The sequence below is a fragment of the Peromyscus leucopus genome, chromosome 3 (genome assembly GCF_004664715.2).
Source record: "Peromyscus leucopus breed LL Stock chromosome 3, UCI_PerLeu_2.1, whole genome shotgun sequence".
Lineage (NCBI taxonomy): Eukaryota > Metazoa > Chordata > Mammalia > Rodentia > Cricetidae > Peromyscus > Peromyscus leucopus.
Window position 1 is genome coordinate 61,641,265 of NC_051065.1, and position 27,446 is coordinate 61,668,710.

Genomic DNA, 27,446 nt, shown 5'->3' on the forward strand with positions numbered 1-27,446 from the left:
TGGAATGCCTATAAATGTTTTTCCCTGATGTGTAAAAACTACTTAATAATGAGGTAAAATTAATATTACACCTTGTATAAAAATCCATCTGTTGTGCAAAAGGAAGCATGTATGTTTGGCTAAATACTGATGCCCACAGGGATCTTGCCAACAGTCAGCAGGGGCCATGGGAGTGCCACCAACTTCTCAGACAAGGAAATAAGCTGGTGTGGTGGCCTGGGGGCAGAGCTGGTCCCTCAGAGGGATTATAACACCTCTTCACACCCACTGCCAGGATGGGGACCGTGGAGGTCTAGAGGGACTCTGACGCAGCCTGGGATTCAGGACTGGCCGGGAGGTACCGGAGGACCACACTTTAGAAAACACAGCTAAAGCTTCGCCTTCAGTCTATTGCCAGCCCTGCCTCTCCCCAAAGACTGAAGCATCACCCAGAACTTGGGGTAAAGGACGGGAAAAAGGATTTAGCAGGTGACAAGCAGAAGAGCGAGGGGTGCGTGCAGAGAAGGGACACTAGCAGCTGACTATCGCAGCCTGTCTCCACTGTGGGCACACAAAAGAACCAGACCAGTGCCCCCTAAGCCCTCCCCAGAGAGTATCCAAGCCAGAATGACTTGGTCGCTGCTAGCATCCTTCCTCAGCTTCCCATACCCATCACTCACCCACCTGGTCCCTGAGGCTTCTGCCTGCCCGCCCCTGCCCGCCCTTCCACGCCACCCCCCCCTCCCCACTCACCTGCGGCTCCGCGCGGGGGCGGTGGGCACAGGCTGGCCCTGGCCCTGTGGCTGGCTCTGCCCGGGCGGGGGCGCTGCTCGCTTGCGGGCGGGCTCCATGCCCGCGGGGGCCAGGCCGGGTCGCACGGCGGGGCTGCCCATGTACGGGGAGCCCGGGGGGCCCATGGGCGCCCCCTGGTGGGGCATTCGGGCTCCAGACGGCATCCCGGGGCGCTGGGGGGTGGGGCGGGAGGTGAAGCAGAAACCGGCGCCAGCAGGTCAGATTCGGTCCCGACCCCCAAGCCAGCGTGCTGCGTCCCGCCCCTCTCCAAGACCCGGGGCTGGTAACCCTGCGCTGAACGAGGAGTGGGAGTGATTGGTGGGAGGGGCGGGGGCGCGGGAATCTGCGGCGCTCTGGAGGAGGGGGCTCGCCGTCTCCTAGCAGGAAGCTAACTGAAGCCAGGCAATTGCCCAGGGCATAGCCGAGCCTCGGAGCTGTGCAAGGTACTGCAAAAATGAATACTAATGGCGCCTTTCAACCTTTCAAAGGATGTTCACATCCGCACGGTCCTCTGCAAGCCAGTCCGAGCAGGTCTTTTCATCCCCAACTGACAGATGGGGCAACTGGGGCTCAAAGAGAAAAGCGACCTCGCCAAGGTCACCCCCGCTCCTCCCGGCAAAGGCAGCACCTGACGGGCCCTGCTCCCCGCTGCTCCGCTGAGGCGAGGGGCTGATCTCCTGCGCTCATTTACCATTCCCTCATTTCCACACCCCACTTCTGGGGCTTTGTACTTGAGCCTCCCCCCCCCCCCCCCCCCGTCTCCCTTTCAGCGTCCCCGGTTTTGGACCCTTGATCTCAAACAACTCCTTCAGGGAACTCCAGGTCTCTTGACTTAGCCTGCTTCCTTAATTTCATTTCTCCCCAAGGTGATAGAAGAGGCTTGGCAAGGGCACCTGAGGGTCTGAGTTTTTTCTGAGTGACAAGTGGGGAACTGGACTAGAAGGGAGCTGCCAGGGGGCAGGGGTGATCGAAGGAAACCACATCTGTGCTAGCATCCATTTCTGCCTCCTATCCGCCTACACCAGAGAGATAACCCATTCCCCATCCCATCCCAGGAAGGTAGAAACTGCAAAGAAATGAGGCAGCTTGTATTTCCCTAGCCAACTGGGCAGTCAATCAAAACAGATGAGGTACAGACGCAAGTGGAGTGTTCGGAGTCCACTTGTCCAGGCCTGGGAAGGGAGTTGAGGTTTAGGGACTAATCAGGAGGTGGGATTGGTTCAGAAGAACAGGGAGGTGATGGGGGGATGCGGACCCTATTATTTAAACACCCCCATCTCAGACTAGGGATGTAGCTTGGTACACTGCTTGCCCAATACATGTGAAGGCCAGGGTTTGATCCCCAGCATCAAATACACTGCACATGGTGGTACACACCATGGTAATCCCAGTCTCAAGGTGGAGGCAGAAAGATCAAGACCATCCTCCCCTATAGAGTGAGTTCGAGGCCAGCCTAGGCTCCAGGAAACCCTGCCTCTATATATAATAAACAAATACAAAGCACCCCTCATCTCACCCCAGGACCGAGAAGCCCCAACCCTAACTCCCAGGCCTCTTCCTCCCCCCAGCTCCCCACCCCCCAACCCCTGCCCTGCTCATTCCTGAGGTCTCCACCCTCGGCCAGCAGCTGTCCCTGCCCATCTCTTCTGCAGTGACACCAGCCAGTCCCTGAATTTGCTTCCCGGATTCCACCTGCCTCTGTCACTCACACCACCAATACCTCCAGGGTGGAAGCCCAGGCCTAGCCATTCCCCGCTGCTATTAAGGCGCCCTTGATCACTGGAGAACTGAACCTCCAAGTTGGCCATGTTCAAAATCCATATGTAGAGCCTCCTCTTCGCTGGCTAGGACTCTTTAAAGCAACTCCCCCAAGCAGCCAGGTTAGGACTGGTAACTCCGCTAACCCCCAGGACTGCCTTGGGAATTGCACCCCAGAGATCCCTGCGGCCAGAGGACAGGCTGCCTCGGGGAGACCCTCTTCCCTATCAGCTGCTCTCTTACTCATCAAGGCCACTGAGACTGTCTGGTTTACTGAGAGGCCCTGAGGGGAAGGGGCCTCTAAGGGGCTCTGCCGCCAGAACCACCATCACAAGAGGTCAAGATTTGGGGGGCCCTTGCCTCTCTCACTGAGAAGGTGCTTCCTGGAGTCACAACCAATTTTGGCCATAGTAAATCTGACTGAGTCTTCCCTCCATCACATATCCCCAGGCTTGGAGCCCCTTACAGCCAGGCTCTCCCCCTGATTCAACTCAACCATCCACCTCCGTAGGTCCCTGGATACTGTCAGATCCTCACGTGTCTTCACATGTCTGTGGCAGGACACTATAGTGTTATCCCTTTGGTCTCTAGGCCTGGTAACCCCAACTTCAGCCCTTCACACCTTTGAGGGGTTAAGGTCATCAAGTTCTGGGGGCTGAGTCTGCCAAGGGATCCTCTGACCTCTTTAACTTGGGGTCCATCTCTCAAGTAGGCCTCTCTCAGCTCTAAGAGCAGGGCCAAGTCCTCAGGACCCTCCTGCTGGGATGCAGAGGTCGCTCAGTCAGAGAGCTTTTTGCTCTCAGGTGCCTCCTGGGTCACCTGCTCCTACTTCCTCAGACCCAGTCAGAGTGACACTGTCCCAGTGGATGATCAGGGACAACAGGCAGCCCAACCCCAGCTGTGTGCTCCAGTCGCCACCCCACCCCCACCCCAGGGCAGGGGTAACACCTGGGCCCACCAGCAAAAGAACGGACGACATGTCAGCCACAGAGGGGACCCACCTCTTGGGGGGCACGGTGTCCACATCCCACCCCTTTTCCCTGACAAGAGCCCAAGCCGACGCCTCCCTTCCCGGCCGCCGCGCGCGCCCATCCCCAGCCGACCGCTTGGCGACGTGTTCGGATGCCAGGGCGCCGGCAAGGTCCCAGGGTTGGGCCGTGACCGTGCGCCCCCCAACCAAAGGGGTGGGAGAGCGGGAGCGCGCCGGCGGCCCCTCCCGATCATCCCTCCATTCAGCCCGAGCCAGCTCGCTCACCCTCCCCCGCTAACTTTCCCCCACTCACCACCCCATGGACCAGAAACTCAAAAAGTTTGCTTTTCGTGGCTTTGCGCGCCCCTCCGGCAACTTCGTCCGCGGCCATCGGGGTGGGCTCAGCGGCTCCTCTCACTCTCTCTCTCTCTTCCTCTTTCTTTCCCTTTTCTGCCTTTTTTTTCCTCCAACTCTCCCCTCTGAGTCCTGCTGGGCTCTCTCACACTTCTACTCGAGCGGAGTGGGGAGGGGGCCCCTTCAGGGCTGCCCTGACGGCCCACGGCCCACGCCGCCGCCGCCCGCCCGCCGCCGCCACCGCCGCCGCCGCCGCCGCGGCTGCCGCATTCCTGCACTGATAAGACAGAAATAGTCCGGCGGCCCGGGGTCTGCCTGCGACGCGGCGGGGACAGAGCAGCCCGCCCGTGCACCCCGCGTGGTCCAAACGGCGCAGAGAAGCGGCAAGACGAGCCGAGCCGCCCGGAGGCTGGGAGATGGGCAGCGGCGTGGCGCCCAGGCCGCCGCCGGAGGCCCACCGGTGGCGGCACGGGGAGGGAACACCAGGGGAGGTGACCAGGGGGCTCGCCGGCCACCCTGCCTTCGCCACAAATAGTTTCTCGGTTAGGGAATTCGCCGACAGGGCCAGGCAGAGAACAGGCAGTTCCAACTTTCTTCCCCCAAGTGGCTCCTGCCGCATTTCTGAGGCCCTTTCCCCAGGGACCAGACAAGCCAAGTAGGGAAACATTTGCTGGAAGGAATCTAGGGGGGAGCCCGAGCCCGGAGGAGGCCTTGCTCCTGTCCCAGGGCCGGCCGCCGCGGTGGGTGTGCCGGGCCAGCCTGGCTCCTGGGCGTCCGCAGATGTGTGTGCCCTTGTCTCGCCCAACGTGTGCCTGCACCCTTTTGTGGCACGGCGCAGTGGCTGTGGGTGTGGATGTTTATGTGCGTGCACTGACAAACGCCGGGTCTGTGTGCTTCCCTCCACCAGAGCCGCCGTGCCTGCGCGCGTGCGTGCGGGCCAGGACACGGCCTGTGTCTTTCAGCTCTGTGGGAGTCTATTTCTGGGCTTGTGAGTCTTTGTTTGTCTCTGTGTGAGAAAGTGAGGGCAACAGGGGAAGTATTTCCGAAAAGGGGGCATGGATGGGGCTCAGGAGGACAGGAAACGTGAATGTGGGGAATGGTGCCGGGCCAGGATGGGTACTTGGGTGGTTTAAGGGGGGAAGAGAGAGGCAAACAGGGCTTGATGGCTTTGGCATGGAGACCCAGGGAGGCTGGGGATGGTGAGGTCCGCCCCAGGACCGAAGAGAAAGCAGGAGTGTGGAGTGGGAAGATGAGGGAGCCCCAAAAGAGATCGTGTGGAGAGAACGGGCCGACCCCGGTGTGCGGGAAGAACAGACAGGAGGGGCCGTTCGTGAGATCCCCAGGCTGAGCCCAGGCCCCGCCCACGCCAGAAGCCACGCCTCTTCCCACCTTCTGGAGGAGGAGCCCGCGGGCTTTGGGACAAGCAAGGGTCACATTTATGGGCTTGCTAGGGCTGCAGCTGTCAGAATACAGAAGAGGGAGGGACAGTGCCTGAGGGAATTTGTGGGAACACATTCAAGTGTGAGGCCTCCAGACCACCATTGCACCAGGGGGTCCTAAGCTTTGGCCCTTCAGAATGCCTCCATTGGTCAGGACAAGAAACAGAGGGAATGTTCTCCCAGGAGGCTTTTCAGCCAGCACCGTATAGTTTTCCTGCAGTTCCTGGTAGTATGTCTAGCTGTCATTGTCCTTTCAGGTGCCCACTGTCACCGTGAAAGACTAGAGAGCACATCTTGTTCAGATGCTGTGGGAGACACTGGTTTCAGGGTGGGCTGACTCCAGCAGCCATGGGCTATAAAAGCGGCTGCTGATAGTTGGAGCCATGATCTGCTTGGGTCCAGCTGCTCACCTCCAACCCACCACGCATCCTCTCGTCGGAGGCTCTTCTGCCACTGTGTAATGCCTGCCCTCTACCTGTCCCAGCACACTCATCCTTTAAGGCCCAGGTCAGACCCTGGTTCCTGCAAAGAGTCTTCCCTGGCCTCACTCCTGGGAACACGTCTTGATCTTCTCCAAATGTCCAGTTGCATCTGTTTTGTCCATAAACTGGGCTGGACTAATAATGCCTCGTATGCTCTTTGCTTCAGGTGTGTGGGGTTTGGTATCCCAAGGAGGCTGTGACTCCCTGAGGGCAGTACCAGGCCTTGGGCCCATGTCTCCCACAGGCCTGGGGACAGGGACTCTACAACATCAAAAGCTGAGGACACCTGCAAAATGCAACAGGCCAATGGATGCAGCTGGTGCTCTGCCATTTACCTGAAGGTCTCAATCATCACAGCTACCCCTAGCTCTACTTCTAGCAGGGACTGGGAACCCTAGGAGTCGGGTAGACACCTCTAAGTTTTAGGAAAAGCTGGGTGCCCTCGACTTTTAGAGCTACCTCTTGGGAGAAGACGATAGTAGGTGGGCTGGCATCTCAGCTTTGGGGGTCTGGGAAGACCAAAGTGGGGAGTACCAGATCTGTGAGGTAGCTGAGAGATTGCAGCGGTGGTCTTGGTGGTGAAGGAGGATTGTGGGAGGTGATTTCACCAAGGGCTGAGTGATACCAGTGCTAGGGAGATGGAGAGCACCAGTCAGGTCCATAGATACGGCCCCTCTGGAGCCACCCCTTTAGGGGTATCATTACGCTGCACAGACGGCAGCTATGGGTACACAATCCCAAACACACACCTAAGGGCACACATCTATCAAACCGCCACAGGGACAAGGAGCCACACGGATTTGCACATACAGGCACATCTTGACCTCCCCCACCGAGATGCTGGATTCAAAAGCTAGCAGACACATTAGCATGCTCTTCTAACAGGTCCGGTGGGGGGGGGGCTCGTGGTCAGGGAGCCCTTCTCACAAAGGCCAGGATTCCCACCAGCTCAGTGCCACCAGGGCGCTGGGCAGCGACATGCCGCCCACAGTGCCTGCAGAGAGCCCGGACTTCTTCCAACCCCGACAGGGCGCAGGCCACACCCGGGCAGGCCTAGAGCGAGTCTGGGGCCAGGGGAGGGCGGCTTGCCCGGCGGCCCGGAGCCGGAGTCCCCCCTGTCGTCCCCCCATCTCTCCTTCCCTCGCAGAAGCACGACCAGCACCAAATGGCAAAGCGCCGCTCCCCGCGCAGGGAGCGCTACGCCGCGGCCCGCGGGACGGACCGGCCGCCTCGCCCCCCACCGTGCGGAGCGAGCGGGCCGCAGCCGGTGCACTGGGGGCCCGGACCGCCGGCCTGCACCGCCCTCCCTCCGCCCGCACCGGTCCCCAGCCCGAGCATGCGCGCTGCGGCCTCCCTCCCGGTGAAGGTCAGCCCAGGGCCCAGCTGCAGGACTCCACGGCGGCCAGGGGAGGCGGAGAAGGGAGGAGGGATGCGGGAAAGAGACTTAACTCCTTCTCTGCGGGAAGATGGCCACCTAGCCCCAGCCCGAGCTCAGAGTCTTGTGCTCCCTCCCTCGGTGGAGGTCCCGATTGGGGACAAGGAAGAGGGGGGGAGTTGAGGAGAGGGTGGGGAAGGGGGAATGGAAGGCTGGAGGAAGAGAAGGGAAGCTGGCTGGGAGAGGAAGGGAGGGAGGGGGGGAGGAACAAAGGAGAGAAGAGGGAGAAAGGACAGCTTGCCAGAGAGACCCCTTTCTCTTGTGAGCTTTCCCTACATCCCAGCAGTAAAACTTCCCTCAGAGGAATACAATCACCCTGATTTTATCGGGGCGCGGGGAGGGGGGTTGCAGTGTAAAGAGGGATCGTTTGGAGTTCTCAGGGCTAGGACTCCTCCTGATTTTTGTGACCTGGCCCATCCCTAACCTAAGCCCACACCCTTCTCCTTTGGTCACTAGATCCTGGGACATGTCAGGGGACCCAGAGTCTGATGACTAAGCTCCAAGTCCCCTGGGAACTCTGGCTAGAACTTAGAGCCAGGCCCAGTCTCTAGAAATGATAGGAGAGGCCTCTGAGACCCCAAAAGCCTCCATTCCTACCCCACCTGAGAGACTCCGATACAGTCCTGGGGGATCCCTCACAGGGGTCCCCCTGCCTGAGGAGCTGTGTGCCTCCCTGTTAGTGTCAGGACGCATCTGGGCCAGCACACAGCCTGCTGCTATGAAGGGGGCTGTCTCTGTGTAACTTCGCCTTTCTGTGTTTTGCATGCATGTACACACACACACACACACACACACACACACACACACACACTCGCACGGCAAATATGAACGAACAACAACAACAAAAAAAAAAACAAAGAAAAAAATAGGACACCAAAATAGTTTTGTGACCTTGGATGAGTTGCTGTTATCTGCCTGCTCCTGCTTCCTCAGAAGTAACAGGAGACACTTGACCCAGGGAGTCCAGGGCCTTTCCTGCTCAGAGACCCAGAGATTCCACAGACAGAAAAGAACTGAGGCAGAGGAGAGGGAAGGGTGCGGAGGAAGGGGGCAGAGAGACACGGAGACGCATCCACAGCCAGTGGGTGCTGCTCTCAGAGAGGCCTGAGCTGCTGTCGGCCACCCCTCGGTGACGTCCTCGGGGACACCGGCCTCCCTCCTTCCTTTCCTCAGAGTCACTCTCTGCCCCTTGCCACACCTCATCTGGGCCCTCAACACCACGGACCACCACGCCACGGGCCCCCTGCCATGAGGGAAAGACCTTACCGTGGGGTCCCCAGGGTCCTGCGCCGTGGGCAGGTACATGATAAAGGTTAGCTGAACGCACAGTCCTCCTTCCTCTCTGCCTGCGTGGATTTGTTCGGTCTAATGGGATGCTCCTTGACACCCCTCCCACCCCCACACACACCGCACACACAATGATCTGCAAACACGGGGAGCTGAGGCTGCTGCTGCTGGTCGCAGGAGGAGCGCGAGCCGGCCTCTGGGGCTCCGAGCATCCCGCTGGCCCAGGGGGAAGGCGCGCTTTGGATTCACAGCCAGGTTTCTTTCATCCCCCCTCAAGGCCTCCATTAATTAGGTGGTCTCTTGGAGCAGGTCACTCTGAATAGCTTAAGGCACTGTAAAAAATAAAAAATAAAAAGGAACCACCCAGGCTAGATGCCCATTTCTCTGAGGATCTGGCAGGTGTTGGGGGGGGGCTTGTTTCTGTGGGGTGCTAGCCCACGGCACCCCAGTGTGGCTCTGCCTGTAGGCGGGACTGCATTAGTGATTGAATTAGGCAGTACCCTGGGAAGAAAGGATATGTCAAACAGAGTCACCCCACCTCTGCCTTGATCAACACCTCACAGGTTTGGCTAGTCTAGGGCTTAGATAGAAGACTTGGGACCAAATTGCAGGGGAGGTGGGGGGCATGGCCTGGATTTGGACACACAAAGCTGCAAGCTTTCTCCTCTTCTCTTCTGTAGCTTGGAGCCAATGGAGGCACCCTGGGCCCCTTTAGTGGGGCAGGGCAGCCCATCATCCCCACTACAGCCTCTCTCACCCTCTGAAGCCTCCCTCTGTCGGCCTCACAAACTATCCGAATGCCTGATGCTCTAAGGGGGTCACCGCTTCATGTCCCAGACTTCTGGGCTGTTTGACCGGTCTGCAGGAGCTAGTGCAGTCCTCAGGGTTGCTGAGAAGCTGAGGGCCCAGATTCAGGAAGAAGCCCCTTGGCTTCCTGGAGGTTTGCTCATGTCCTCAATCCTAACTGTGTCCCTAGGAATGCCCTTGTCCTCCCTGGAGAAAGGCCTGTCCTCATCTCTGGCCAGGATGCCATCGGGTGTCCCACTCTCCCCTGCTGAACTCTGGGAATGCAGGGGAGGAGATGCAGAGTGATGGGAACGGAACCCAGGGCCTCGTGTATGTTAAAACAATTCTCTCCCACGTGGCATGCCACGCTGCCGGTCAACTTTATTCTGGAACACGTACCATTTTAAGCTTCCTTGGCTCTGCTCCTCGGCTATCTTCCCTCCTCATCCCACCATCCACGTTCCTGTCTCTGCCGAACCCTTCCTGCCGGCACACAGCAGTAGTGTTTCCCCATCTGTAAAGGGCTCTCCTCACCCTACTTCTCGAAGTTGTACAAACTTCTCAAGAGTATATCTGCATTTGCCGTCTTTACTTCTCCTTGAACTCAAATCCCAGTGGATGCACATCCCACTGAGAGTGTCCATCAGGGACACCAGCGGCCTCCACACTGTCCAACGCTACCATCGATCCCCAGGCGTGTCTTGCTTAGCACACTACAGCGTTTGACCAAGGTACAAACTGCCTCCTCCTCTGCTGTCCTCCTGCCTCCAGGATGCTCTTCCTCAGGCTCCTCCTCTGTCCTGCTCCTCCCGGTCCATCTCAGTATTGGGGAACCGAGAGAGGAAGGGCTCAGCTCCTAGAGTCCTCCATCAGGTCTCACCTACTGGTACCACTACCTCCTGAAGGTCTGTTCTTACTAGGTACCAGGTGTTGACCTCAGAAGTTTTCCCATAACCCAGGCCTCTCCCCCAGACTTCAGACTGCTATATCTAATTGTTGACTCAGCATTCCCGCTGGGTAAGGCTCCTATCTGAGTTATCTCAGTCTTATCTCAGTGATAACAACACACCTTCCATTTGCATGGAACCATCTTCTCTGTTGACCTGCAGGGTCCTCACAGATACCTCAGGCGCCTGTCTGAGAGGATTTCTAATCTAAAGATAAGGAGAATGGTGACTTACCAAAGTCACTGTGTGGTTACAGACTGGGCCTGCACATCAGATCTGATATGGAGGTCCTTGGGTCTCCCCCTCATCCCAAGCTGCCTCCCCAGAATCTCCTGTGGAGACACATCTGTCCAGGAGTCACAGAGTCACACACTGGTATTCCCACCTTTCCACACACTGCCTTGTTAATGAAGGATGCCAGAGGGCTGGGAGATGGCTTAATAAGTACAATACTTCCTAAGCAAATACGAAGATCTGGGTTCGGATCCCCAGAACATGCATAAAAAACCTGGGCCCAGTAAAGTACATCTGTAACCCCAGCATTCGGGAAGCAGAGATGGACAGATTCCTTGAGCTAGCTGGCCAGCTAGTCTAGGCAATCAGTGAGCTCCTTGTTCACGGAGAGACTCAGTCTCAATCATAAGTGGGGAACAATAGAGAAAGACACCCGACTTCAACCTCTGCCTCCACACACGCATGAACAGGTGAGTTCCGTTACTTGTACAACCAGAGCACACCACAAACATACATGCACACAAAACACATAGACATGCAAACCCTACACACACACACACAAAGTGCACAATCGTGCATGAAAGAAATCAAGACTCCTGGAAGCCTGTGTGTTACAGCTGATTTACCTCCAATTATCTCTTAAACACTACCCCCAAACTCAAGCACATTGTTTCAAACATTGGGAATATAAATCTTCAAAGAGTTACCACCGAGTAAGTGTCTAAGATAAATGTCAATGCACTTATGGCGGTCTCCTTAGTTCCTGTGTAAAAATCTCGGTTACATTTGGAACAAGCCCCTTGCTCTGTGGCTCTTCCTGGATTATGACTGGACATATGTGTGCATCTGTGTAACATGAGGAAGCATGTGCGTGAATCATCATGGTCACACATCTCCCTGCCCCTCACCTTAGGGCTGCTATGCCTCAGAAGTTCATTGCCCTCAGGGCACACCACCTCATCCTGTCTTCCCAGCACCACTTGGTAATCATGAGCTTGGGAAACTCAGAGGCTCTACCCTGGCCCTCAAGAAGTGATGTGCATGGCAAGAGGCTGGCTATGTGGAACAGACTATGGATCTCTCTCTCTTTCTCTCCCTCCCTCCTTCCCTCTCCCCCTCTCCCCCTCCGTGTGTGTGTGTGTGTGTGTGTGTGTGTGTGTGTGTGTGTGTGTGTGTGTGTGTACTGCATATTCATGTGCATGGGTATATATGTCTATGCAGGTGTGCATGCCTGTGGAGGCCAGAAGCCAACCTCAGGTGTCATTCCTCAGGACCTGTGTATCTTGATTTTTTTTAATCATCTGGAGCTTACTGATTAGTCTAAGCTGGGAGGCTAGCAAGCCCCAGAGAGGGGTCTACCTCTCTCCCAGGATTGTGTGTGTGCTATGATGTCCAGGCTTTTTACATGAGCTAGGGATCAGTTTGGGACCCTCAGGCAGGCACTGTAGTAAGCACTTTACCAAATAAGCTCTCGCCATGGTTTCCTAGATTTCTTGTGGATCCTGCAAAAGTATATAGGGGCGAAAAGCAATAGGGACTGTATGGCATGTCCATGACCAAGGGTCTCATAGTCAAAGCTGGGTTCTGCATCTCCTTGTATCTCCACACAGTACAGTCTATGAGTGAGCAGAAATAAGTGTTCCTGGGGTCAAAGGCTTTGGTGGCAGCTAAGCAGTCTTCCTGTGGGCAGAGGGAGGAAACAGGCTAGACCCGTCTTCAGTGCCTAGACCGGCTTGGTATCCCACCCCAGACTTTTGCAAACCTTTGTAAGTGGCAGCTGTTCTCCTTAGAGAAGGGCAGAGTGCCCTTCTCTATGAGATGCTGGCAGCCTTGCTCCTAGACCTGGCCCTTGCCTTGGCTACTCTGATCTGGCAATCAACTGTTTGGGGGGCAGGGCTTTGACAGCCTGTCCCCACTGCCCTGCCCTGTCCTGTCCTCCTTTATGGCCCATCCACTGCCCTGGTTGAAGTCCCTGCAGGTAACATGGTGTGATGTTCTGAGCTGAGGCTGTACAACATGTTTTCTCGACTTTGGTACCATTGACATTTGGGGCAGGGGGACAGGCATGGCCTCTTTAGTACTGAGCTCTACCTCCTGCTCCGGAGTGACTTACTGTGGTGGCTCTCCTACGCACTGCAGGATGTTTGAAGCATCCCTGGTCTACAGCATCTTCTACTAGACTCTTTCTCCTCTTTCTCTGGGAAGATCAACAAACACAGCCAGACACTGTCCCCTGTCTCTGGAAGGAGGGGCTGCCCCAGGGTGAGAACCTCAGCTCTACAGTCATGTCTTGGGGTCACATCTGGCTCAGCACTGAGTTCTTTGACACCCCTGAGCCTCGTTTTCCTTATCTGCAACACAGGGAGCCCTGTCTTGACTCACAGGGGCTGAGGTCACAGAGAGGTCCAATGCTTTACCCCACGCATAGCTACTCTCCTGGTCCCCCAGTGTCACTGCCCTCCTGGGCTGCCTCTACCTCACACTGCAGGCCCAGCCGATCCTGCTGCTGGCTGATCCCTGCTAGGGCACAGTGGCAGCAAAAGACCCCCAGAGCCCTCCAGCTGTTGGGGAGGAGAGTGGGAAGGCTACGCAAATGCCCTGGAGGGAGCATGTGAGACATTGGCCAGGGCCCCTAGAAAACAGCCAGGCAATTACTCAGAATGACTAATTACGCTAGGCTCTGTGATCCCTGGGGAGTTTGGACTCTTCCCAAATCCTTGGACACATCCCAGCAGAGAACAGCCTAGGGCTACACCAGTGTGCAGATGGGTCACAACATGGGAAGCCTGCAGCCTACAACTTGAGGAGAGGCTGTGCCTACGGGCTGCAGGGAGGAGAGGGACTCTCAGGAGCTACACAGAAGTGTGTGCCCTGGGCATGAACCTCAGACAAACCCACAAGACCAACTGGCCAAGATCTGAGTGGGGGCAGACACACGGTGAGCAAGCGTCCGTGCTGTAGAAGCACATCCCCCCGCCATGCCCCTGGGGACCCCCAAAGTCCTTGAATAGACAAGACAGGTGGGGAGCTTAATGCCAGGAGCCTGTTCAGACTCTGCAGAGGGAACAGGGAGGCAGCACCCAGAGAGGTGAGGCACAGAAGGCATCTTGGGTGATCTGTGCAGAGCCATGAACTAGATGTGGAAAAAGCCTCCTTTGGATAAGGTAAGCATGGGTGCCATAGTTCTGGGGCACAAAGAGAGGTAGCCTTCTTTGGGAGAGGCACCTTGGGGCTCAGGCTTTATCTTGCTGAGGGTCTTAGGAACGATGGGATGGGAACAGATGGCAGGTGTCCAGAGAGCTTGGTCAGGACTAAACTAGTAAGAATTACAGCTGACACTTGGGCATCTGCTGAGTCAGGAATGGAGCCCGCCTCTCATTTGTTTTTGTTTCAGGTGACCCCAGCAGGCTGAGACATCTCTATGAGGCTGAGACTGACCTTGAACTTCTGATTTTCCTGCCTCTACCTCCTGAGTGCTGGGATTACAGGTGTGCGCCACCGAGCCTGTTTTTACAGTGCGGGGGCTTGAGTCTGGGGCTTTGTTGCTGCTAGGTAAGTACTGTACCAGCCGAGCTGGAGGCCTCCTCTGCCTCCCGTCTGCCTTGCAGCCCTAGGCTACAGGCAGTTAGGAGTGGGAGGAGGGAGTGAAGATGTCCTCAAGTATTCAATTAGAAAACAAACTCAGGCCTGGCGGTGGTGGCGCACGCCTTTAATCCCAGCCCTTGGGAAGCAGAGCCAGGCAGATCTCTGTGAGTTCAAGGCCAGCCTGGCTACAGAGTGAGTTCCAGGAAAGGTGCAAAGCTACACAGAGAAACCCTGTCTCGAAAAACCAAAAAAAAAAAAAAAAGAAAAAAGAAAGAAAGAAAACAAACTCAGGGGGTAAAGGTAGGAAAATCAGGGGTACAACGCTAACCTCGGCTATAGAGCAAGTTCTATGACTGGGCTACATGAGACCCAGCTTCATAACTGCAGTTTCAAACCTGAGTGAGAGCCTGAGACAAGAAGCCACGCGTCCCTGCATTCACACAGCCCTCTCCCCACCCCGGCCACTGCAGCAGCTCACAAACATTCCATGTCCCACGAAGCCGTGTGTCTGTTTCCCAAGTACTACCTCCAAGAAGATCGAGGCTCCCCTCCCTTGTAGCTACATCGCCAGGCCAGCACCAGGGCCCAGCGTTTCCCGTGTTTTTCTGTCGTCATTAACGTCCTCTTCTCTGCCACCCTCACACCCACTGCAGGGTTAGAGTCAGGGTTCTGTCTCTTCATGACCCTCCAAGCCCATCTGCATCATCTGCCTACTACCAGTCTTGGCTTGGGCACCCCCCATCTCTCCCCTGGACCCAGTTCTTAACCCCATCTCTCTTCAGCTTCTTTCCTACCCCATGGCCAGATCAATATTGTAAAAGGTGTGTCTAGGAACACAGTATATCCTTTTTAAGACCTGACAATGGTTTCCATCACACTAACAAAATCCAAATTCCTTGTCCTGTTCTCAAACTCATTGAGCCCCATTACCCCAGGGCCTTTGCACATGCATGATCAGCTCTTTTGGGTTGGAAGCCACACTCCTGAAGACAAATTTAGTTCCTGCACAGCGGAGCTGGTATCATCAGCTCCGGCCTTGAGGCAGTGCCCCAGAAGGGCAGCAGTGGTGGCCACCAGGGAGGGTGGAGGAGCGTACCTGTACAGCCTGTCCCAAAGCCCAAGGCATGTGAGGGTGAGGGGGGTCTGCAATGGAGTTTCCAGGACGGCCCACAGCCTGGGCTCGAAACACTGGGAGCTCCTAGGGTACAATGAAACTGTCATCCCCTAAGTGGCCCTCAGTGAGCCAACCCTCCCAGCCCCCGTGACCAGGGGGTGGCCCGAGTACATGGAGCTGTGTCCCCAGCTCTCCTGGAGGCAGCAGTATGGTTGGCTGCAGTGTCTGAGCAGGGGACTCACCAGGCAGGACAGCACGGAATGCCAGGGTAACTGGTGTCACCTGAGGCTCTGTATGTTCCCCTATGAGGAGGCCTGGAGCCAGGCAGGCGGCCAGGGGCTCATCCTCCAGCACCTCAGTAAGAGCAGTGTGTTCACCTGTCCCCCGGGGCCTTGGTTCCCAGAGATTTGAGCCCCAATCACCTCCCCCAAGGTAGCAGCCACCTCAAGATCTTCTTTCTGCAGGCACAGCCCCAAACACTGAAGGCAGCCATTGCAGTCCCCTCCCCTGTGTGGGTTGAATGGTGAACCCCTCCTTCTGGACATGTCCAGTACATCAGAATGTGAACTTAGAAAGAGATTCTACGGGACTGGAGAGATGGCTCAGCCATTAAGAGCACTGGTTGCTCTTCCAGAAGATCTGGGTTCAATTCCCAGCACCCACATGGTAGCTTACTGTAACTCCAGTTCCAGGAGACCTAACACCCTCACACAGACATACATGCAGGTAGAAAGGTGGAACATCAATGTGAATAAAATAATTTTAAGAAGAAAGAAAGGAAGAGACTCTATGGAGTAACCACGGGTCACAGGTGAGGCCTTGGCCCACTGTGACCAGTGTGCTCCAGGAAAGGGAAACAGGCTCAGGGCAATGTGCACAGAGCAGAGTGAAGAGACACAGGGGGAAGTGGCCTGGAGCCTCATCTGCTCTCAAGCTGGCAGTCTGGTGCAGGCCCAGCAGCTGCGGCACACCAGTTCACTCACACTGTCCTTTGGCACTTCTGTGGCTAGCTCCTGAGACACACTGCCAGTCCATGTGTGACCCTGACCTGGACCTGAGCATGGTGTCTATTCTCTGGAAGGCATTGAATGTGGACGCCTTAGACATGTGCCTTCCAAAAGTGCATCCTGTGGTAGCACTTCAACGTACACACTGAATCTGAGTATTCCACAGAAGTGTGGAATCACATGACTCTCTCTAAGCTTGGATTTCTTCAGCTTGGGAATGGGCATACCACCACTTTGCCTGGGTCAGTGTGAACAGCACAAGGGCCTGAGATGGCATGAGAACATTGTCTGCAGGCCACAGGGACATCACCGTGGCAGCTTTTCATGCCTGGTACTCACGAATCCCATAACCCCACATGCCTTGACACCTCACACCCTTCCTCCTTCCACTGTGCCTAAACACACGCCCAGTCCATGCTTGTGAAGCAGTCCCTCGCACTGAGAGATAGAAACTTTTGGTTATTCCTGCCAATATGTATCTTGGGAGAATCAGCTCATTGCTAGACTGGCTGGGAGCCTCTGGGTTCCAGGATTGATAACTAACAGTCACCATCTCCAGCTGTGTGGCGTTCAGAAGTCTGGGGAATGTGGCCATTGTCTTCATCTAACTCTTTGCCCATCTAAATCTTTACACTTGGTATTGAAAAGGGCCAGAAGTTGGAGAAAGCCTCTTTACAGACTTCTCTATGCCTACTGGGCTTCGTTTTCAAGTATTTTTTTAATATAAACATGTGATTTAAACAGGGTCTTATTTTGTAGTCCAGGCTAACCTTGAACTTTTTTTGTTTTGTTTTTTTAGACAGGGTCTCCCTGTGTAGTCCTAGCATGGGACTCACTATGTACACCAGGTTGACCCGGAACTAACAGAGATCTGCATGCCTGTGCCTCCTTAGTTCTGGGAGTTAGCCTTGAACTCTTGATCTTCCTGCATTAGTTTCCCCAAATAGAATTACAGGTATGTGCCACCAAGGCCAGATCATCTTAATTCTTAGCAAACATACTGATAATAGTAACATCCAGCCAGTGTCATGCTTGAGTCCTGTCTCAGCTCTGTTGGGACTATTTGTGCCGCTGTAACCAGCAAAGGACACAGAGCAGGCTCAATGACCCCCCTTCTCTGCTTAGGGCCAATGGTTACATAGTCTCTAGTCCACCACCGCATCCACCCAGCCCTCCTTATGTATCATACCCTAACTAACTGAGAGATGCTTGTCAACCACCAAATGGACATGCACTTCTGGGTGGAGGGTAGCCTCTGAGACAGCTGGTTTGGGTTCTGGGCTGAGAGAGAGAAGGCAGGTGGCAGGGCCAGGGGGTGAGTGTTGCTCTGGCCACACAACGTCTTTCAAAAAAAAATATTTTTGTATATATGTATGCATGCATGTGCATCTGTGTGTATCTACGTGAATGCATGGGCATATGTGTGCAAGTGTATACACAGAGATCAGAAGGGGGCATCAGGTGTCCTCCATTACTCTCCATCTATTCTTTTTTTTTTTTTTTTTTTTTTTTTAAGATTTATTTATTTATTATGTATACAATGTTCTGTTTTTCATGTATCCCCACAGGCCAGAAGAGGGCACCAGATCTCATTACAGATGGTAGTGAGCCACCATGTGGGAGATAGGAATTGAACTCAGGACCTCTGGAAGAACAGCCAGTGTTCTTAACCACTGAGCCATCTCTCCAGCCCTCTCCATCTACTCTTTTGAGGCAGGATCTCTCCCTGAACCTGGGACTTGATTTGTCTTGGCTAGGCTGGAAGCTAGTCAGCTCCAGTGATCCCCTTGTCTCCCTCTCTCAGAGCTGGGAGTACAGGCATTCATGGGCTTATGTGAGTACTGGGATCTGAGTCGGGTCCTCATGGCCGAGCAGCAGAAACTCTCAACTGCTGAGCCATCTCTCCAGATCTCACACTATGTCCTATACTTCTCTTTGGTGCCACCCCCAAAGTCTGGGAGAGTTTATGGGAAAAGTTAGGTCTCTAGAGTCTCTTACAAATTTAGTGACCTGGTCCCCGAAGGCAACCAGTCCACATGGAAACAACCAGAGGGAGCCGAGGAAGAGCTGTCCCTTTCAGAGGGGCTGGTCCTTCTCAAGGGACACATTCTCAAGTCTCCATATTGCCTCCACATTCCTCATTTTAGGGATTGCAACCCAAATGGCCCTAGGGGCCCAGCTTGATTGTAAGAGAGTGGCATGGGCTTTGTAAAGTGAGACGATAAATAACGTTTGGCCTTGAGCCTCAGTGCCGTAAAGAGGAAGGGCTGGGGTGGAGAGGGGCTATACAAAGGGTGGCTGTTTGCCCTTTTGAGGACCAGCAGGGTTTGGGCATAGCATGGCTCTGAGGGCCGGATGTGGTGGAGACACCCTAGCTGGGACTCTTGCCCTGGCCCCTGGGAAAATGACTTAGATTTCTGAGCCTCGGTGTAATTGTCTTAAAAGGGATGGCCATTCTCACCACATTCACACCATAGTGTTTGGAGGCTCAATTAAACCAGGAAACATTTTTAAAACCACCAAGGAAGTCAAGCAACAGCGGCTGCTGTTGCCCACCCGCCCCCTGAGCTCTACTTCCTGCATGTGCCTCGGTGCCCAGCTCCCAGGGTCTGTGTGCTGCCAAGGAAACAGGCAGGCGCTGGGGCATCTCCAAAGCTGGGCCACTGCCCCCTGGAGGGGTTGCTTTCAAGTGTCCCAGGTGCCTGGGGCCATAACGTAGTTGGTAGAGTGCTTGCACAATATGCACAAGGCTCTGGGTTCAAATCCGAGCTGCATAAAGCGTGACCGTAATGCCAGCATTCAGGAGGTAGAGGCCAGCCGATCAGAAGTTCAATGCCGTTCTCAGCTACACATCAAGCTGAGGCCAGCTTAGGCTACGTGAAACCCTGGTTCAAAAATGATATCTCAGCATTTTCTTCTGAATTAAGAGTCCTAATAGGACAGTGGTAAAGAGGGGAAACTGAGTCAAGAGAGGGCCAAAAATCACAGTGATGTTCCCTGAAAGACTGGAGTAAGTTAAAAGGAAAACTATCTGGGGACTAGGGATGTGACTCAGTGGTAGAGTGCTTGTCTGTAGTATGCTCAAGACCCCAGCTCCAATTCCTAGGACCACAAACAGGACAAAGAAAACCTCTATGAAAGGCAAGAAAGGAGTCCTCTCCAATGCGCAGAGCGAATAGACTGGGAGGTGTTGGCTATGGAGATAGACTACACTAAGATCAAACCCTACGAGAGCTCAGGTACCGGACAAGGGAGACGCCAAGCTGACCAGTGGTGCAATGAAGATACCATGAACAGATGTTGGCACCTGGAAGCAAGGGAGCTGGTGCTCCAGGGCTTACAGACGACACCTTCAGAAAGCATGGCTGAATATTTATTCTAACCCACGTGGTTACCGGGTGCTCCCAGCTCTAGTTTCATGCAGCGTGTTCTGCACTCATGCACTGAGCCCTTACAGAAAGAAAGGCTTTGTGGTCAATTTTGCAGACACTTGCATTTGGAGAACTAATGCCCCCCCCCCCCCCGTGTGTGTGTGTGTGTGTGTGTGTGTGTGTGTGTGTGTTTAACTTACTATATAGTATATGCTAGCCTTGCACTCAAGACAATCCTCCTGCCTCAGCTCCCCATGTATGGGCTGAAGGTATGCATCACCATGCCCAGCTCAGGAGGCAATAGTCATCTTCTGCCACAAGTCTGTCCAGCCCTCAGGGGCCTCTCCAGAAGGGCAGAACCATTTGTTCCTCAGAGGAGACGGTGCGGAGGAGAGCTGTGCGCAGGGCCTGGGAGCCGAAAAGGTCTACTCTGCAATCCTGGAGGTCCAGGCCAAAGTCAGAGGGAAGGAAACCCTCCATCCCCACAGTAACACTTGAACATGAGTCTGACTGTGGAGAGCCATCTGATGGTGGGAGCTGCAGGAGGCAGACCGGTTCTTAGAGCCAAGAGCACATGAATGGGCAGTGGGGGGGTCACCAGGCAAGGCAGGGCCGCTATGAGGCCGCCTGTACCCAGAGGGACCTCACACAGCTCCTCTGAGTCAAGGCCTCCTCTGCCTCACCCCCCCACTGTCCCATTCATCTGCTCCTCATCCCAGGAATGCTTTTCCTACTCTGCAGAAGAGCACCATGCTAAGTGGAGCTCTGCAGAGTCTGAGTGAGACAAGGGTGGTGATAAAGTAGGGGTTACAGGGAAAACTGAAGCAACAAAACACAAACAAACCTCGCAAATACACACCGTAGAGCACATCTCTTAGGAGCACTACAGCTAAATACTGAAGTTTTAGCAGGTGCTATGAGACTTAAGTAGGACTTCCCTCCTAATCAGGGATGGGAGTAAGTCTCTCTCAGAGTGATAGGCAACCGAATGCAATTAATTGACCAGGGCAAGAGATCGAGGAAGGCCACAGAGGCGGAAGGAATAGCAGGGAATGGCAATCTGAGGTCATCCTGGGCTATGTGGACCCTGCCCCAAGGGGCAAAAAGAAGCAGCTGAAACGGGGATATAAGTGGAAAATAAAAGTCAACAAAAGGGGCTAGAGAGGCTGGGCGGCGGTGGCGCACGCCTTAAGTCCCAGCACTCGGGAGGCAGAGCCAGGAGATCTCTGTGAGTTCGAGGCCAGCCTGGGCTACAGAGCAAGATCCAGGACAGGCTCCAAAACTACAAAGAAACCCTGTCTCAAAAAAACAAAACGAAAAGGGGGTGGGGGTTGCTAAAGAGCTGGCTCAGCAGTTATTACTGTTGCTCTTGCAGAGGACCTGGGTTCAGTCTCCAGTGTCCACCTGGTGGGTCACAACCATCTATAACTCCAGTCCCAGGGGTTCCAACATACTCTTCTGGCCTCCGTGTGTACCAGGCATGCACAGAGTGTTTATACTTACATACATACACACATACATGCAAGCAAAACATTCATACACATAAAAATAAATCTAAAAAAAATGTTTTTAAAGCCAATAAAAGGGCATAGTGACTGTCCTAAAGGACAGATAAGGGGATGGTATGACAAAGGTCATTCCCATGTCCAGCAGCATGAATGGCCCCACTACCACGGCCAAGGGGACCCTCCCCTCTTCATATTTCACAAGGGAATTTCCATTCTGTTCCTCAGGAGATGAGCCTGGGTTAACCCTCTCACCCTGCTCTGTACCCCTCTTTCCTATCTGAGGAGGGGAGGGTATAAGGCTCATTGGCAAGGCCGTCACGGGGAGGTTAGGGCAGCTTTCCCCAGGGTCAGCCCTGCTCTTTTGGGGAACCCATATGGGATAGTCCATTTGCTCCTGTTCCCATGCTCCAGGTACCTGAGCCTCAGTCAGGAGGGGTGGCCTAATGGTCTAATCTGCTCCATTGGTCTAGTTTCTCTCAGTTAATGAGTCCCTGGACTCCAGGTCTTAGAGGGTCTGGGTTCTATAAAAGAGTGTGGCTGCCTGGTCCTCCTTGTGCCTCAACTTACCTGCTAGACATGCGATGTTCTTAATTTTCTAGGAGGCTGTCTCACCCCAACCAGGAGATTGTCTCTGGACTTTCCCTCAGCTTTAGACTAACCTTCCTCTGCACAATGTGTATCAGATACATTGTGTCATAATATTAACAAATAGTCACAAATATTAACGTAATATTTCTTGAAAGTAGCAATCCCTTCTGCTAGTTGCTCTAAATTAAAAAAAAATAGATTTGATTCTAATGTGTACATGTTTTTTTTGCCTGCCTGCATGTGTATGTGCACACCACATTCATGCCTGGTGCCTGTGGAGGTCAGAAGAAGGCAGGGGATCTCCTGGCCCTGGAGTCCTAGAACCGAGCCTGGGTCCTCTGCAAAAGCCACAAGTGCTCTTCCCCTCTGAGCCACCGCGCCAGCCCCGAGTCACTCTACATTTTCTCTTCAGGTTAGGCACGCTGCAGAAAGATCTATACGGCCACACAGCAGCATGACACTCAGTCGGTACGCCAGCCCGGGGAAACTGCTAGGACATTGTTGGGGACCTTGCTCTGCTCTTCACACTGTGTTCTTTATATAACCCAACAAGGGACAGGCCAGAATAACAGCAATTTGATCAAGTAGTTGGGTTCGAGCTTAAGGACCGGTGAGCAGGTCCACAGAACCACGGGGTTCTGCTTACACTAGCCTCACCCCAGGCCACAGCGCGTTTCCCTTCCCATCTACCCTCTGTCCCAATTTTCCCTGCATCACTGATTTTGCAAGGGCCCCAAGGCCTCTCTGGAACACAGTAGACTGGAGGGACATCTGCCTGTGGCACCTTCTCTCTGCTTCTCTACCCTCCCCGGGAGCACGCTGTTCCTCCCTCCGGGCCCCAGAATGTTCTTTAGTCTGGAGAAATGGTTCAAATGGGAGTCAATCCAAGTTTGTAAATTCCAGCAAAGGCATGTGCGGAACCATGCTTGGGAGGCACATTCTCAAATTCCCTAGAAGTAAGTTTAGGTCACAAGGAAACTGGTTTCACAGCTGGGAAAGAAGGGAACAGAGTGTGTATTATCCCAAATGGCAGCCCAGCTCAAGTGAGCAGCAGCTCTCCCCCAGGGTTCCTTGTGAGTTCCCCAGGTTTCTCACATCCCTCACCGTCAAAGGATACTGGGAACAAGAGCCGCAGTCCCTAGATGTCCCTAGGGTCAGCGTCCACCAGCAGCAGGCAAACAGGAGCCCCAGGTTGGCCAATGTTTATTCCTGAGGCTCCGGAATCCAAAGCCCGGAGCCCTTTACTCACCCACCTCCCAGTGACATCTTCAACTCATTACCTGTGCCACTTAATTCTCACTAACACCTGCAATGGCACAGCCAGTCCTTGGGGGTCAGTGTCCTGCAGCAGCTGCAGACCCAGCCACTGTGCGGCCCACCATCGAGACACAGAGGGGCTCGTGAGCATCCAAATGCTTGTACATGTGCCCCGGCCAGCAAAAGCCTGCCACCGAGACATGTGAGGGTTGATTTCATGTTCATGTGACTCTCAAACCAAATACCAAACAAGTCCCATGCTTTGCTAACTCATCTCTGGCAGATGGGGGGAGGGCGTGAGTGGGCAGGGGCTTCTGGCTCCCCAGGAACCACCTAGTGACCCAGGGCCATGCTAGGACCAGTTATCACTGCCCCAAACCCCAGTCTTCTCAGGCTTCCTTTCTTCCCCCCCACGGCCCGGCCCTACAGTGAGTGAGATCATGTCCTTCAGGTAGCAGCCACCTGTGGCTGCTGAGAGCCCCTGGAGGCTTAATTCAGTACACCCCAAATGAGCTGCGCTTGATGAAGCTTATCCCAGGATGGACAGCTTCTGGGCGCCTGCTAAAGCCCTCGGCCGTCTCCTCACCACCCCCTGCTTCAGTGCAGTCTCCTATGACTAACTAGAACGTTCTGATGTGGAGCCCGGGTTTGCTCCAGGACAAGCCAGCTGGATCCACCTGCACACCCGTTTACTTTGGGAATCTTCACTGCGACAGATCCCGCGGACTTAGGCGGAGGTCCCCCTGTCGCCTGAGGTGCTGATGGGGTTGAGAGGATAGAGGTGGGAGTCCTGACATTTCTGTGGGCGACAAAAGTCTGAGACTCCCAGTGTGGGAATGGGCATGCCCATCCCATGCTTGTTTCGGGGCTATGGATACCAGGTGACTGGCACGCAGTCACCACGTGGCTCTACCACTCTGAGCTAGGCTGGACCTACCCGGCAGGCAAAGCCCTAGACTATTTTTCCCTGAGCTGGGCCCAGTGGTGTGTGTGTGTGTGTGTGTGTGTGTGTGTGTGTGTGTGTGTGTGTGTGTGGTGGGGGAAGAGTGTTAGGTACAGCAGCTGGCCTTGGGCTTCTTCTTGATCCACTCTGAGGAAGTAGAGGCTGAGAGAGGCCTCACTGCCTACACATGCTCCACAGCACCAGGCTTTCCGAAGCCCTGTCTTCCAAGAACCCTTTCGAGCTGCATCCATCCAGGCCTCTCCTGATGTCCCCCTCCTCAGAGGTCCACACTACCTGTGGCACGTCTTTTAGCCCCTTCCCATATCCAGGAAGGTTCTTGAAAAGTGGCCTTTCTTTCCCACACCCTAGTATGTCCCTCTAGACAAGCCGGTATGGGGGTGAGACTGCCCAAAGCCACCTCCTCTTCCGCTGGAGAGGAGGGTCCATCCAGCTCCTGAGTACCAGCATGACAGTCTATCCAAGCTTGAAGCCTGCGTGGTGGCAAAGAAGAGCCACCACCACCACGTTCCATCGTGAACAACCCCATCTGGGGCCTCTGGGGGGCTTTGAGAAGTCTGCTCAGCCTGTCTGTAGGTTGCTGACCCAAAGATGTGTCAAGGACCTGCAGAATCCTTCCAGATAATAGGGATCGTTGGGTGAGAGGGAGGCATTGGGATCATTAGGAGGCATTTGTGTGAATGGAGAGATGGTATGCGTCCAAGGGTCTGTAGATAGTGAAGATTCAGAAGAAACCAGATCCATAAACCCTTTTCATATGAACTCGGTTTCAGATTAACTTGTTCCTGGATCAGAGTGGCTTTGAGAGGCAGGGCCTAGGGACTCCTCCGGAGATGAAGGGACACTTATAAGAGGTAACACGGATGTGGCGGAAGGTACTAAATGACAGATGTCATCATGCTGGGAGGGATACATAGAGGCACCGTGTGGACACTTGGGACCAGTGGGGAGGTAGGCAGACAGTTGGGGGTGGGGAGCAAGGCATGGCCAGAGCCTAGAGCTGGCAGACTTTGGCCAAAGCTCCTGCTCCTAGGCTGCCAGGGAAGGAAGCACCTACCTGTACCACGGTGGGTAGGTGCTGAAGACCTGGAGTCATAGATGGCAGGGTCCTGCAATTGAGAAGTCATCCAGTGCCCCCTTGGTGCCCCGGCCCAGAGCCTGCCACGCCTGTAGCACCAGGGGCCATGCTGAGGAGGATCTGAAAGGAGAGGGCGGTGGGAGGCGTGGCCTGGGCCCTGATCCCCTAGGGCAGGCTCTGAAGGGCCTGGAGGGAGGCTGAGTTCCAGGCCTGCTTTCAAAGGTCCGAGGAAGAATACTGGAAATCGTGCAGAAGGGGCCAGGCCCGGGGGCCAGCCCAAGCCAACCTGAGGCCAGGGAAACTCAAGGAAGAGCAAAAGTGGGAACAGTGTGTGCCTAATGCACATGGATGCGGGACCAGGACAGAGAACGTCAGCCAGGAGCTGAGACCCCAGACGGAGACCTGTTCCCCAACAAGGGAAGGCAGGTCTTAGGGGTGTGAACGGAGCTTTGAAGCTAGAAGAGACCTTCTGGCCAGGATTACACTTAGCACCAGGGTGGGCAGGTAGGTAGGTGGTCCCCTGCACTCAATCAACAACTTGTTCCAGGCTCTCCTGTATGCACTGCCTTCTGGGTCCACCCCGGTCCGGTGGCCTTTCCCTCCTGGGAAGAGCAGAAAGGCCTCAGGTGTGGGGCAAGAGAGTACAGTGCCAAGGCAGGGGTAGGGGGTGGAGGGGGAGAGGGCAGGTTTGAGAGTGATCCAGGAACACACAGAGCATATGGGAGGAGATATGTTGGCCAAGGTGGAAGATGGAGCGGGACCCAGCTGAGGATGCTGGGGTGGGATGTGGGGCATGTGGTAGGAGGGCCAAGAGGGTCTGAGGTAGACAGGTGTGAGGAGGAAAAAGGCCACAGTCTGAAGCTGGGGGGCGGGAGGCCACAGGCAGGTGAGGACAGAGAAATAACTTGAATGGGAGAGGGCTGTCCAGTCAGGAGAGTAGCAAGCGGAGTCTGGGGAGGTGCCAGGCAGTGGGCAGGAAGGAAGGTGCCAGGTAGGGAGGGAGGGAGAGGCTGCCAGGAGGAGCAGGTGGGGAAAGGGGTAGGCAAGAGGGAGGTGCCAGGCAGTGGGGAGGAGGGTGGTGCCAGACAGGGAAGGGAAGGTGCCAGGCAGCAGGGTGCCAGACAAGGGCAGGGGGAGGGGATGCAGGTGGAAGCAGGGTAGGAAGGTACCAAGTAGGGGTGGGAAGAGAGGGTACCAGGTAGGGATGAGGTGTCAGAGATGGGGCTGGATGGGAGTTGGCTAGAAGAGGTAGGAGAAAGAGGTTCTCGGTCAGGGAGCGTGCCAGGGAGGGGGAACGAAGGGAGTCAGGGTGGTGGGCAACACCAGGAAAGAGGGAAGAGGACAGCAAGGAAGAAGGAGGGTGCCAGATAGGGAGGAGGGCACTGGCCAGGTAAAGGGAAGATGCCAGGCAAGAGAAAGCAGGGAAATGCCAGGCGGGTAGAGGAAGGGGATGCCAGTTAAGGGGAAGAAGGATGCCAGGCAAAGAGAAGGATGCCAGGCAGAGAGAGGATCAGGGATGCCAGGTAGAGGGAGGAGGGATGCCAGGTAGAGGGAGGAAGGATGCCAGGCAGCGGGAAGAGGAATGCCAGGCAGAGAGAGGAAAAGGAATGCCAGGCAGGAGGAAGAGGGATGCCAGGCAAGGGGAGGAGGGATGCCAGGGAGCAGAAGGAGGGATGCCAGGCGGGGAAGAGAAGGGATGCCAGGCAGAGGGAGGAGGGGGATGCCAGCAGAGGCGAGGCAGTTCTGCCAGCAGGGAAGGCGGGGGCGCTGGCGCAGCGCGGCTGGGCGGCGTGTTTGCCTAGGGCCGTGGGGGCCGCGCGGTGCGGGTCGCTCACCTGCTCCCTCGGGACCCCGGCCGGGAGCGCGGCTGCCCGCCCTCGGCTCCGAGCTCCTGCTCGACTTGGCGCCTGCGCTGCTGCAGCCTGGAGCGGGGGAGGCGCAGGGAGCGTCTGCAAAGAGCTAGGCACTTAATAATGAGTTAGGGATCGGAGTAAGACGCTTTGCCCCATCCAGCCGTGTGTGTGTGTGTTCTTCAGCTCTGAGCCCTGCGACTGAGCCCTTGCCAGACCTAGGCCCACCCGTGGTGAACTTCAAGCCGGTGCACAGATATCTTGTAAATGCACCTGTGCACCCAGCTTTCACAATACGCTCAAAACACTGCGTAGCTTCTCACAGCTCCACACTAACAGTCCACCCTGTGGGCATATATACACACAGCTGTGTGCTCACATACAGTGGGAGCATCCTAAGTGCTGCAGATGTTACCTGCCAAGGAGATTCCCTCCCCTAACGCAGTGTTCCCGTGCATACTATGGGAGGAAGGCTTTGGTATACCCTTGCAGCGTTTGAGATCCAACTGAGATCTCTCTTGTAGCGTGGCCAGTTGACACAGACCTCAAGAAGGCCACTCAGAGCACAGGGCCAGCCAAGCCTGGTTCTGGTCACCTGTGAGGTCTTCCCAGAGTCCCCCCTCCAGTCACCAGACCCCAACTAGCAGAGTATCGGACACTGCAG

General features: G+C 55.2%; 1 protein-coding gene across 6 annotated transcripts in view; it reads right to left on the minus strand.

Moving 5' to 3' along the window:
• Nucleotides 1-26,855, minus strand: part of Smarcd3 (SWI/SNF related, matrix associated, actin dependent regulator of chromatin, subfamily d, member 3) — a 32,118-nt gene extending 5,263 nt beyond the window's left edge. For 2 of the 6 annotated variants that reach the window (XM_028879536.2, XM_028879534.2), the window contains exons 1-3: nt 26,768-26,855; nt 24,912-25,052; nt 733-944 (exon numbers count right to left, since the gene is read on the minus strand). In XM_028879536.2, coding sequence (XP_028735369.1) covers nt 733-944; nt 24,912-24,950 — 251 coding nt within the window. In that variant the 5' untranslated portion in view covers nt 24,951-25,052; nt 26,768-26,855. Of the gene's footprint in view, nt 1-732; nt 945-3,812; nt 4,083-8,475; nt 8,575-24,911; nt 25,053-26,767 lie in introns of those variants that run through there. The other 4 variants (XM_028879532.2, XM_028879531.2, XM_028879535.2 and 1 more) reach the window with 3 other exon arrangements.
• Nucleotides 26,856-27,446: the final 591 nt, after the last annotated feature.